This window comes from Schistocerca americana, chromosome 7, assembly GCF_021461395.2.
Source record: "Schistocerca americana isolate TAMUIC-IGC-003095 chromosome 7, iqSchAmer2.1, whole genome shotgun sequence".
NCBI classification, from domain to species: Eukaryota; Metazoa; Arthropoda; class Insecta; order Orthoptera; family Acrididae; genus Schistocerca; species Schistocerca americana.
Window position 1 is genome coordinate 195,575,090 of NC_060125.1, and position 13,882 is coordinate 195,588,971.

Below are 13,882 nucleotides of genomic sequence, written 5' to 3' on the forward strand. Positions count from 1 at the left end.
ACAGTTCAGTAATAACTAAATAGTGTAGGTAAGGATCACCAACTGCATCTTGCCTTTCAGGAGAGGTATAACTATCAGCTGTGCAGCAATTTGACATGTTCACTTAAGTTCCAGATTTCTGCCATTGAATAAGAAACAAATCTCTCCCAGTCTCCACTTAACCCCAACGACCACCATGTGTTCTTATCAGACATATCAACGAAAAGTCCAACAGTAACAGTAAAAGAAAAGAAACAAGTTACCCGTACGAAGTCATGTAATTTAACTAGCTTCATAATGATAGTTAACTCCCAATGTTAGTTATTTGCCCTACAAGGCTCCCTTTGATTAATAACATCAATATCTTCAAAGTCTCCATGTAAGCTACTTTTAAGACCAAAACTGCCGGTTATTTATCAGTTTTGGAGGCTGCAACCCTCCTCTGTTTAGTAATAATACCTCGCATTCAGAAGTCTGAAACTGGTTATGAAACTAAACACCTGCATATAGAAATAGCCTGTATTTTCTGTAGTCTTCATGCACTCCAAACGTTTGTGTTGCGAAAGTGTTGTACTGGATGAAAATATACTCTTTGATACAATTGTGGTCCCTTTGGTTTCCTCTGGGAGGAGATAAAGTGGTTATTATAACACAAAATATTAGTTCACTGCATGTAAACATAGATAAGATGAATAGAATTTTGTAGTTGTTGTGGTCTTCAGTCTGAAGACCATGCTACTCTATCCCGTGCAAGCCTCTTCACTTTTGAATAACTAATCTCTTGTTCTCCCTTGTGTGATCTTACACCCCCCCCCCCCCCCCCCTTTTTCCCTCCAGTACTAAATGGGACTCCTTGATGCCTCAGAATGTGTCGTAACAACAGATCCCTTCTTCTAGTCAGGTTGGTTCCACAAATTTTTCTCCACAATTCTTTTCAGGATCACCTCATTAGTTACATGATCCACCCATCTAATCTTCAGCATTGTTCCGTACCACCAAATTTCAAAAGGTTCTATTCTCTTTTCATCTAAACTGTTTAACATCCATGTTTCACTTCCACATGTAGCAACACCCTAGACAAATACCTTCAGAAAAGACTTTCTAATACTTAAATCTGTGTTCAGTGTTCACAAATTTATCTGCTTCTGAAATTCTTTTCTTGCCATTGCCAGTCTACATTTTATATCCTCTCTGCTTCGGCCATCATCAGTTATTTGGTGCTCAAATAGCAAACCTCGTCTACTATTTTTGGTACCTCTTTTTCCTAATCTTGATTCCCTTAGCATCACCTGGTTTAATTCAACTACATTCCATTATCCACTTTTTGCTTTTGTTGATGGCCATATTTTATCCTCTTTTTCAAGACCCACTCCATTCCGTTCAACTACTCTTCAAAGTCCTTCTCTGTCTCTTACAGAATTACAATGTCATCAGAAAACCTCAAAAGTTTTTTTTTTTCTTTTCCCTGAACTTCAATTCATACTCCAGATTTTTCTTTGACATCCTTTACTGCTTGCTCAGTGTACAGATTGAATAAAATCAGGGACAGGCTACAACCCTTCTCTGCTTGTCAACATTTATTACTGCTATCTGACTTGTGTACAAGTTATGAATAGTGTTTCACTTTCTGTATTTTACCCCTACTACCTTTAAAATTTCAAAGAGAGTATTTCAGTCAACATCGTCAAAAGCTTTCTCAGAATCTGTAAATGCAAAAAAAAAGTTTAGATATGCCTTTCGTTAACATATCTTCTAAGAGAAGTCAGAGGTTCAGTATTGCTTCACGTGCTCCTACATTTCTGCAGAATCCAAACTGATCTTCCCCGAGTTCGGCTTTTTTAAAAATTTGTGTTAGTATTTTGCAGTGATGACTTAAAAAGCTGATAATTCAGTAATTTTCACACCTGTCAGCAACTGCTTTCCTTGGAATTGTAACATTCTTCTTGAAGTCTAAGGTATTTCACCTGTTTAGTACTTCACGCAGACCAGATAGCAGAGAGTCGTCATGGCTGGCTCTCCCAAGGCTATCAGGTGTTCTGGTGGAATGCTATTTCCGGGGCCTTGTTTTGACTTACGTCTTTCAGCACTCTGTGAAATTCTTCTCACAGCATCATACCTCCCATCTCCTCTTCCCGTACATCCTCTTGCATTTCTATAATACTGCGCTCAAGTTCATATACCTTGTACAGACCCTTTATATACTTCTTTCACCGTTCAACTCTCCGTTCTTTGCTTAAGAGTGGTTTTCCATCTGTGGCTTCGATATTCATACAGCTGTTTCTCTTTCCCCCAAATGCCTCTTTAATTTTTGTGCACTCGATATCTGTTTTTCCCCCCTAATGAAATATGCTTCCAAATCCTGACATTTGTCCTCTAGCCATTCCTGTGAGGCAGTGTTAAATTTCCTGTCAATCTCAGTTTTTAGACATTTTTATGCCCTTTCGCCTGCATTTTTATTTGTTCTCCCTCCTTCACTTTTTACAGCACATTTCCACAGGAATCTGATGAGTATTCATACTATCTCTGAACTAATGTTCACTTGATATAAACAAAATACAAGTGTCTCAGTCAGAGTACATTTAACACTAACTTTCTTGTTGGTTTCTTCCTAATACGTTCGATCACACAGCTGCTATTCCAGAAGATCATACTGTCATCTTACTAGATGATTGCAGACAGGGCTGAGCATTACTGTGCTCGGCTGTAAGTAGAACAGCCGATGCGAAGGTGTTATGAAATGTTTCGGGGTGTGGCTACGTGGGTTTCGCTTGTGCATTGATGCGGCTTGTAGTGAATATCTTTTTCTGATGTTGGGTTGCAAGGTACCAATGTTACTTTGGCACATTGCTCTTCGGCTGACACCACAGAAAGTACTGTGCTACCAAAATTAATCACAAAGTGCTGTATCCCTTTGGTCTCTATGACCCATCTTGACTCGTGGAGGAGGACATTCATGGACACTCCAATTCTTAAAATTCCCAGCGGCTCTTGAAATTCTTGAAGATTTATGCATTTTTCCCAATCATTGTTTTAGCTACTGTTCGTCATCTTGTTGCAATGATGGTGTTTGCTTCAATCTAGTTCCCTAGGCACCTAAAAGCTACTAAATTAATGTGCTGCGGTCTTGTTTGTAAGTATTGTGACCTTACAAGAAACCCTCACATCAACTCCAGGCCAGGCATCGAAAGTTGTATTTCATTGTTAAGGCCTGGATACAAATGGAGACATCTATCATATGTACCACATAGGTTTCTAGCTTGTTAAATTCATTGGAACAACTACAACCTGACCCATTGATAAGAGAAATACTTCTCAACCACTGATTGAAAACTGAGCTGGTGCAAATTAGTCCTCTGCATACCAATTGCTAGTGGCTTCATAAATGAAGCCACTAAATAGTTTCGTGTTCCCAGTACAGTGATCTGTGACTTTCTCTGCAAGATATGGAACTGAGGTTACCAGGAGCCTCTCAGTATAATATGCCTCAAGGCATTCTCTGTATTTCTTGAGCTTTGTCGTAAGTATAGAGGTTTACCAAAAGAAAGACATTCTCGTAACCCAACAAATAGGCATCACCATTCTGCTGTCATGAAAGTTGTCTTATATTTTGGTTTAACTCAGTGGAACCAGCGCCTGAAACAACAATAAACCATCCTGGACTTTTAAAGGCCATGCATTTATAGCTTTCTGGTAACTATAGTTCACATTGCTCACAAAGCCGCTGTGTAACATGCTCAGACATAAACTGCTTTGTTACTACCATGATACATCATCGGAAATGGTTGTCGACTTAACCTATATTACTGCCTGCTTCTTATCAGCTTTTCTGATTGGAGGTCTTGCTGTTGCTTTGAAGGTAAATGCTTAAGGCAAGTACGAATATTCAATGTCTAGTCATTTCCTTCGAATGGGCTGAGTGATTTTCACTTAAGGTGTGAAACCAAGTTATTAAAATTATGGTGTCCGATCAGGAAAGGTGCTCCACACAGAAACTGTACCTAAACTCATATTTTACACAGTGATTTGCCCGTATTAGCCACCAGTGGAACAATAAGGTAGATATGAATGCTGCAGTTGGTTGCTAGCACTGAGGCAACAGTATTGAGATGTAAAGGAAAGGCTACATTTGCTGCCAGTTCTAATGAAGCCCCAGCTGTCTGCTTATTCTGTGACAGGTACAAAAAGCCAGATAAAATATCAATAACAAAAACTTGCGAAAACTTCTACAGCATAAGTACTCTCACTACTTTGTGTCCTGTAATGTAAGGGTGTAAAGTGTATGATACAGCAAATTCATAATGCCTTTCCTTGCTTCCGCTGCCATAATTTTTGGTTTTTGTAAACACACAATTTTATGAAGTTGTGGAACTGAACAATTCATTGACTGGGTTACTTCGTGCATCTGTTTGAGTTGCCACAGTTTCATAACGTGAGGATGACACTAAATGAAGACCATTTCAAAGTCCAAAGAATCTAATGTATTATTAATTTGTATTGATTTAGGCACGCTTGTGTTGCGTTAACATAGACTTTCATCATAACAATATTATGAAAAGGAAAGTTGTTACTCACCATATAGCGGAGATGCTGAGTAGCAGAGAGGCACAACACAAAGACTGTCACAAATAAATAAAGCTTTTGGCCATTAAGGCCTCCAACAACAACAAACACACACACACACACACACACACACACACACACACACACACACACAAAACTACTGTTACGCCTACCTGCGACTGTCTCTTCTGTATGGTGAGTAGAAACTTTCTTTTCATAATATTGTTACATCCCATCCTGGATTTTCCATTGTTTGCCTTTTGTCATAAGGTGGTTGTTGTACGTTGTAATTCATTTATATACTTTTATATAATTCATTTTATATACTGCATAGTTCGGTAGTACATTGAACACTACAGGAAATATGAGAGAGAAATCTGTCATCAGCAATGTATTCTCTCACATTATCTGATAATGTTCAGGTAGTTCACAGATTCCATGCCTGTGGAGACATACTGGTTCATAGTTAAATATGTTTTCAAGCTAGGTTTGAAGGATATTTTTGCTCAAAAGGAATTTCCTTCATAGTTGCTCCATAAGCTGTGGAGGGGAGTAAACATTTGGGGGGCAGAAAACAAGAATAATAAAGAGTTGGGGATGACTTCCAAAACAAACTCAACTCCTGGATGGTTCTTTTCTGAAATCAGCAGAGGACAGGCAGGCGTTATCATGCAGTTTTGTTCGGCATTTTTTGATAAAATGTCAATGAAAGATGTCTGTCATTGGTAATGAATGCCAGCTGATACGGGGACTCCCTGGGGAGCATTTCGTAATGCACATCACCGTTTTTATGCCATCAGGTGCAAAGTATTAAGTCATTAAAACTTCTCTTTGCCTGAGGATACATCTTTTTCTTTTTTTTTGGGGGGGGGGCAGCTATTAATTTCTTATTAATTAATTAGTAATGGAATAAGTAATGGAATTCAGGTAAATTGCTTGGCTTTTGCGGATGATTTTGCATTACTTTCAGAAAACCTGACAGAAGCAGTTATTCAAATAAACCTTCTGGAAAAAAATAGCAAACAGAACTGGCCTCAAAACTTCAGCTGAAAAAACAAAATGCATGGCAAATATAAAAAAATGCACCAAAATTCATAGAAACACAAATAGGTAAAATAGAGTGAGTAAATAAATTTAAATATCTTGGAGAGACTATACAACAGAATGGATTAGAAAACTCTGCAGTAGATGCAAGAATTAACAAAATAGAAAGAGCATATGTTTTGACCAAAAATATTTACAATAAGAAATGAATATCTAGAAAAACAAAACTAAAACACTACACAACAGTGGTATGACCCGAATGTTTATATGGATCTGAATGCCTAATGATGAGCTATAAGATGGACAAACTAGAGGTACTGGAGAGAAGGATTATTAGAAAAAGAATGGGTGCAATACAAACTGCAGATAGTTGGAAAATAAGAAGTAATGAGGAGATCTACAAAACTATAGAGGAAAAATATCTGAAGTAATGGTCAAACGAAGATTAACGTTTTTCGAACACCTCTACCGAATGGATGGAAACAGACTAACAAAACAAATACTCCTATATTTCTGGAAGAAGAAATCAAAAATAGCATGGATTACAGAAGTAAGGAAAGATCTAAAAAGAAACATCAAAGAATCAGAAATAGCAGAAAGAAACTGTTTTAAAAAAATTAGTAAATTTGGAAGGCTTTCGAAGCAGAAGAAATAAAAACTCGGGTACAACATGGACAGAAAAAAGGAAGAGACTTCATGGAGAGAAAATGAGGGAATACTGGAAAAAATAGGAAACAACAACAAAGAAAGAAGAGGAACTGAAGTTATTAACGTGATCCTAGTTGGTCAATACTGCCAGTTACATTACTGGGTGCACACTTTTACTGTCCCCTCTGTAATCAGTAGAAGTTAGCTGACTTTGTGCCGCTCAGGAATGCTTGCGCTCATTGCCAGCCATAGCTACCTAACAGTTTTGTGCACTGTAACAATAAATAGTTGATATTATTTACAGAAATAAGTGACATGTACTTGGTCCTTGCAGTGACTCACTATCAACTTTTGTGTCACTTCTGTGATGCATTAATACATTACATGTTTGTTTCTTTTCTAACATATAAGCAATGAGCCGATTGCAAACTTCCGCTCCCAGCATCTTCCGACCAGGGGCCAAACACATGCATGCGACCAGTAGTAACCTCTACCAGCTGTCACTTCTACTACTCTGTACTGTAGTATAATGGCCATTTGGTTTTAGCACAGAGAGAGAACTGGAGTTACGGTTTTTCACTTGCAGAGATTTTTTTTGAAAACATTTTCATTTTCTAAGGAATATGTCTGATGTGACAACTGCTTTGCCGAGCAAGGTGGCACAGTGGGTAGCACACTGGACTCTCATTCGGGAGGACAACGGTTCAATCCTGTGTCCTGCCATCCTGATTTAGGTTTTCCGTGATTTCCCTAAATCGCTTCAGGCAAATGCCGGAATGGTTCCTTTGAAAGGGCATGGCAGACTTCCTTCCCTAATGCGATGGGACCGATGACCTCCCCGTCTGGTCTCCTTCGCCAAATCAACCCAATCCAACAACTGCTTCACAAATTCTTCTAAACATTTAAATATTAAGAAGCAAAAACAAAAGTATATTTTTTTTAGTATTTTTTCTTTGCAATTTTCACAGCCAAGTTACCATGTGTGTAATAAATTTTGTCTGGGTATGTTTGAAAATTTCACTCAGTGCAAAAATTTAATAATTCAGGGACCAGGAACAGTGGAAACCACTGATTGCAGACAGATGCTTCCTTACATGGCTGGTGAAGATCCCTCTGGAACAAGAGCAGTTGCGTGCAAGACAGATAACAGCTCAGCAAATAAATAAGCTAGAGGAACTCTGGAAAGACAATATTGATGCAACGTTCCAAGATTTGGAGAAACCTGGTGTGGACGAAGAACCACAACAAGTTTTATTGAGGTACTTTTGCAAGTTACATTACTTAAGTTACCTACTGAAATGTCACTATGATAGTTTCATGAAGTTTCAGTTGTGACTTTTTGAGTTCACATTTTTTGTTGTGGTTAGTTACTTTGTTTCTGAGCTTTTGTGTGAATCTTAACTGCCTCAGGAAAATTCTGTTATTTCTTAATGTGTTTGTTGTTTCTTAACGTGTTTGCAGTGAATACAGTGTATTCGTATAAGTACCTATTTTGCATGTGCAGCAATAGCATTATATTCTGTAGTATTAATTTATGCTGCAAAAGCATGAAAGTTCACTGGGAGGCTGAAATTGGGAAAAAGAGACCTAAAAGTGCTAGTGTGATATCATATATGGAGAAGAAAAAAGCAAAGCATGATTTAACAGGAAGTATTACAAAAAATAATTTGTTGTGAAATTTTTATGAAAGCAGAAACTTGCCAATTATGTTAAATTTGTTTGCGTGGCTATCTTCCGCAGCAGCTGTTAATCTGTTACTGTTGGTTTTCGGTCTTGAGCTGACTGCAAGAGAGAGTGGTTTTGATAAATATGGTGAGAGATAACAATAATACCACAGAGAAAAAAATTAGCCTTTACTTGCAAGAAGATTATATTTGAAGTGGTCATCAATGCATTAGAAGTTTAGTCAACAGTACTCAAGGCCAAAGTATTTCAACATTGTGTAGTCATTAAAATGTACTCTACTTAATATACGCTCAAAATGCCTATGAAGGAAGAAAATGCTTCACAGTACAGTAGTTTTGTATGTTGTCTGCAGCAGCATGTGAAAAGTTGGAGATGTTTCCTTTGGGCGTATTCAGTAGTAGTACATTTAGTACCTGTTATATGAGTTCTAGCAAATGATCGAGAAAAAAGATTCTTGCACCAAGTGAATTCTTTGCTGAAATAAGTTTGTACACTTGACAGCACAAAAATTGGCCAGTGGAAATCTCAGCCAGAGTTAAGTCCAGTACAGTAATGAAATGAGTGAAATGCTGCATGCCATATTTTTCTATTTACATTTGGAACATGCAGGTGAGGAAATACTATTTCGAAAATTACAGGAAACTGGTCTTGTCAGTTTTATGCACATATTTATTTCCCTGTAAGAGAGACAGTATTCTGGCTCAGTAATTTGTTGTCTATGAAGCTCTCCATTGTGTTACAAGGAAACACTTTTTGATGATGTGCAGCTAATTTTCTACAGAAGGTGCAATGAATTTTTGGCTGTAAATCACTTCAGGTTAAGGATGCCGTTCCTGATGTGAAGTTCGTCTGCTTTATTTCTTTGTTGATTGTCCTTGGTGCCGACTTACTGCATTGCTACACTGGCTGAAAAATGGGGTTTGTAATTTCAACACTGACTACTGTAAATAATGTAGCCAACAAGTGCGCGATTGCATTTCACAGTTCTTTACTTTTATTGTTCACAACCCCCGAATATTACAGTTATATGCCCAGTGCACTAATGTTTAACTTTCGATAAGCCTCATTGCAGGAAAACACTCATATGCTGCTACAGTAGTTTACTGTTGAACATCTACAAGCAGTAAAAACCTAACCACATAGTTCAGTTTTTTCAGGACAATAAGGTACATATTAAACAGACACTGTCATTGTTTAAAACATGGCTTGTTTGTATTACACTTATTTCATAGTTAAGTTAATCGCATTGTTGTTGCTGTTGTAACCAATACGTGTTCGTCGTCTGAAACTTGGCCATGGACTGACTTGTCTCGGGACCAAAAATCTGTCCCGTATACATCCTCACAATAATAGGCACTGAACCTATAGATTGTTCATTGTTTAATTTATAGAAATTGCAATTGAAACTTCTCATTAAATTAACTGAATACATCAAAAACTTCCTTCTCTTTTAACAGTTTCTCTTACTTCAAGGGTTAAGCTGAATTATTTGTTTAAATGATGAAATTGACAGATATCGTTATGCAAACAATACTTCTGACAAGACTGTTAATTACTTTGGAATTAATTAAGGGCTGGCTTTGCTAAGATGTTTCCAAATAAATCCAAATAGATCCTTTAAGAATACTATTAGTTGTTTCTCCAAATGTTTATAATTAGTACAGAATTTATATTTGTTTATAAGTCAACAGTAGAATTTAATTTACGAAACAATTACTGATTTCACCCTATAATGAAAGATACTAGCTAATAATAGTCAAAATAAATTAGAAAATCAATTGCACACATAAAATTAAGCACACAATTAGACCTGGTGGTATATTCTTTAAAACGGAGGGACAATCTCTCTCTCTCTCTCTCTCTCTCTCTCTCTCTCTCTCTCTCTCTCTTATGAAAACTCAAATTATACTCATGTATGTTAATGGTAATTAGTGAAAAGTAAATTTTAAGGAGGCAGATGGCAAAACAAGAGGGGAAGTAAAAATATCCGAGCTAGCTTCACCACACTGGGTTGAAGGATAAATTTACTATCTGTATTTGACATAAAACACGAGAATTAATCACACAGAGTCACAGATATTACACAATAATAGGCTGACAGTGTGTTGTGCCAATTCAGAACTGCAAGCACACCATTCGTTTTCTAATAGCCAGTGACAGTATAAGAGTGAGTTCAGATGCCAGCATTACATCACTTTCGGTCAAGTCACATTATTCATGTGCAATGCCTCACCATCAATGGGCTATTCGTACTTGCGTCATTGCCCTTGTGGAGGAAGGGAATTTAATGACATTGGGGACCAGGGCATTGTACAGTGTTTCTGGATGACGATGGATAAACTGTTATCAAGACACTGGAGAACGCAGTTGGTTTTGGGTACTGGACTTTGAAGGAGAGGCTCTGTGATGACCATCAACTCTTAACGATCAACATTTGCCAAGGAAAGTGTCAGTCATGACTGGTGGAATGTGATATTTTCAGATGAATCAGCATTGTGTTCAGTCATTGGTGGTTTAGTTAGAATATGCAGGCTGCAGTCTACCTGTTTTGACCTCAAATACATCCAGTGGCCATTTGTCTAAGGCAGTTCGTGGCTAGATGTGTTCCTGTGAACTTCGAATGCTTCGCAGGATAGATGGTACACATGATGCTGCCTAGTATACCTGTGTAATACATAATATTGTGGTCCAGTCTGTGTGACAACTATATTCTGCAGGTGTAATTTGTTCAGTGCAAGACCAGTTCCTTATAAACCTATCAGCTATGATGCAGCAGTGGTTTGCAGAACAGAATGAGCTTTCTCTTTCCAATTGGCCATCCCCTGCACCGCATCTAATCCCTGCTGAAAATGTGGGCAGAGATCAAATGAACCATGTGAGAAAACTGACGGGACCCTGTGCAAAGAACCCTTGATGGCCCTGGAATACCTACGTGGGAGAAGGTGGCAGCAAATAAGATTTATTACTGATCTCTCTTCCTTGCAAACTGCAAACAGTCACAGAATTAGTAGGTCTTGAACAGGATAAGTGCCAAGCCATTCTGAGGGCTGAAAATATCTTCATAAGATCTGTGAACAGTTTGTTCTATTAATTTTGTGATAGCTGCTGAAACAAATTAATGGAGTAATGTGTGCAGAGAGAGATAATTGCATTAAGGCAGATATGAAACAAACCTAGTCACCATGCAGTTGCATACTATACCGTCAACTACGCCACTGAGCATTATGCTGCAGTTGCTGGCCTTTAGATACCTCTTACCGCTTTTGACTCCATGCTAAGTATAAAGTTGTCCTACTACTACAATCACAGTTAGTGTTCTTTACTTTCATGGACACATCTGTGCACACCATAATGTGATTGGCCCCTTTGTAACAAGGCAGGTAATTCGTATATCAGCAATTGCTTTTTTTGTGCTGTCATATGTACTAAATCTTACTCTGTCATCTATTTATAGAAGTAAAATATTAAAATACATCCAGCTGGAGAGCTCACAATTCCAAACAAGTTATTCTGGCTTACACCTAGGATTAGCTACTAGGGGTGGACAAGAAATTGTACATTTGTCATTATCAAAGTGATTGAGAAGTTACAGATATTTTAATAACTACTGTACAGAATCTGGCTGCAAGTTCAGTCACATCTAGAAGGAGAGTTCTGTCACATCTAGAAGTCGCAAGCAGCATTTAAAATTCAGAGCTGTGTGCCATTTGTTTGGCGAAGTTTGTACTTCTTTCGAAGGAGGTTTGGCTCATGCTATGGAAGTATAACACACTTATGGTTTAATAAATGATCCAAAAAGCTAATTTATTCTGATAAAAATTTTATGCTTGGTAATCTGTCTGGCAGCAGCACTAAAATGCATGGCTCCAATTTTATATTGGACATTCCCCACCACTGTAAGTGGTGTCACATAGTCCAGTAGATGTTTAGGTAGTCTTTTTCCAGGTAATATGTCTAGGTGTCCATAGAACTTCATTCGTATCTTTCTGCTGTCAGGTTTGATGTTTGATAATTTTTCTGTTGTCTCAGTGGTTTGCAGTCTGTATCCATCATGTGTGTATTGTGGTCCCAGAATTTTTTAAATAATCTTTCTCACTACTTCCTTAATTTCTTGTAAACCTAGTTTTCAATTCATTGCGTGTGTTACACTTCCATGTGTGACTGTTGGTTTGATTACTGTGTTGTTGTACCTGATTTTAGTGCCTTTTGACAGGCATTTCTGGGTTATACAAATTTGGAACGAATCTGGAAGCTTTCTTGATTTTCTGCAATCAGTTTTTTTGTGCTATTTCGGGTTTATTAATTTCATGGAGATACTTAATGTTAGTCTGTTGATTTCACCATAATTTGTTTTATGTTTCGGAATACCTAACTTGGAACACGATTGTCTTCTCCTGGAGATTTGGAGGCCAATCTTCTCTACACATTCTTTGAGGGTCTAGATTCCTTTTTTAGAACCATTTCCCATTCTTTCATTACTTCGCATAAACCTAATTTGAGTAACAGTGGTGAGATTCCATTTCCTTGTCTTCTGTTTTAATTAAGAATGGTTCCAAAATTTCACCTATGAATTTAATTTTTGATTTGGTTTCTGTCAGTGTTTGTTCAGTCAGTTTTAGAGTTTGTGTCTAGTCGACGTTCTTCTAGAGTATTACATAGAGATCATCTATCTATAAAATTGTATACTTTCTAAAAATATATGAATGTGCAAACTATTGGTTTCGACCTGATTGCTTTAATTTTTAAAATAATTTTAAATTTAAAGTTCTGTTCAGGCACAATGCATTAGGTCGGAAAGCCTGCTTGGTATGTTCCAGTTGTTCTTGTGCGCTCTTCAGGAGACAAGCGGATAAAATTTTGCAAATGATTGGCAAAAGTGAAGTGCCTCTGTAGTTGTTTACATTCGATCTCTCCCTTTTTGTGCAATGCACATTTCCAATCCTCTGGAATATTTTCTGTCTTCCATATTTCATGGATGATTTTTGTGATTTCTTTTAAGGAATTTGAACAGAGGTTCTTCAGTAGTTCAGTTACATTCAGTCTTCTCCCAATGATTTATTATTTTTGAGCTTTCTAATGTGTGTGTAAATTTGTTCTTGAGTTGGTTGTAGTGAAGTGTCATTCCTGTGTTCTGTTTGTAAAGTGGGGAATCTCTTACTGGTTTTGAGCAATTTAGAAGTTTTGAGAAATAATTTGGCCAATTCTGGACAATTTTCTTTGTTAGTTAGTGTCAATTTTCGATTATGTTTCCTAAAACAGAGGTTTCATGGAGTGTATCCTTCGGTTTGATTTGCAAATGTTTTGTAAAAGTTGTTTGTTTTATTGTTCCTAAAGTCTTCTTCAGTTGAGTTTAGCTGTTCATTAAGATATTTTTTCAGTTTATGTAAGTATTTTACCTGTTTATTTTCTGACTTTGAAAAATTTATCATGGGTGGTTTCTGATTTGTCACAGTTGTAGTTTCAGAAGGCTCGTTATCTCTCTTCTATTACGTTATCACAATTTGAATTCCACCTCAGGTGTTTGGATTTTTTCTTTAGTGGGATCACTTCACTTAGTTTCTGTATAATTTTCTTCAGGGAATCTCTCCAGTTGTTTGTAGGTTGTTTTTTTCCCATAATTCCATAATCTTTAATTCTTGGATTTTCTTCAAATCTAATTTGGGAATTAGTGGTGGTTTCTTTCAGCATTTCCTTTGGTGTGAATTTGATTTTGACTCTGGTAAGATAGTGGTCAGAATCTATATTTCCCCCTCTGCCAACGTGATCATCGTGTATCTCTTTTTGGAAATCGTAGGAGATTGCAACATGATCTATTTGGAAAAAATGGAAATGAATGTATGGCATCAGGGGAAGTTTGGCCGCCAAGTGCAAGTCTTATTTCAGTCGACGCCACATTGGGCGACTTACGTGCTGGTGATGAGGATGAAATAATGAGGAGGACAGCACAACACCCAGTCCCTGAGCA

The 13,882-nt window shown here is 37.4% G+C and overlaps 1 protein-coding gene across 1 annotated transcript in view; it reads left to right on the plus strand.

Moving 5' to 3' along the window:
* LOC124621804 (regulator of nonsense transcripts 1) overlaps positions 1–13,882 on the plus strand; it is a 112,987-nt gene that overhangs the window by 26,613 nt on the left and 72,492 nt on the right. Inside the window, exon 5 of the mRNA XM_047147240.1 lies at positions 7,278–7,490. Within this exon, the coding sequence (XP_047003196.1) occupies positions 7,278–7,490 (213 nt within the window). The remainder of the gene's footprint in view (positions 1–7,277; positions 7,491–13,882) is intronic.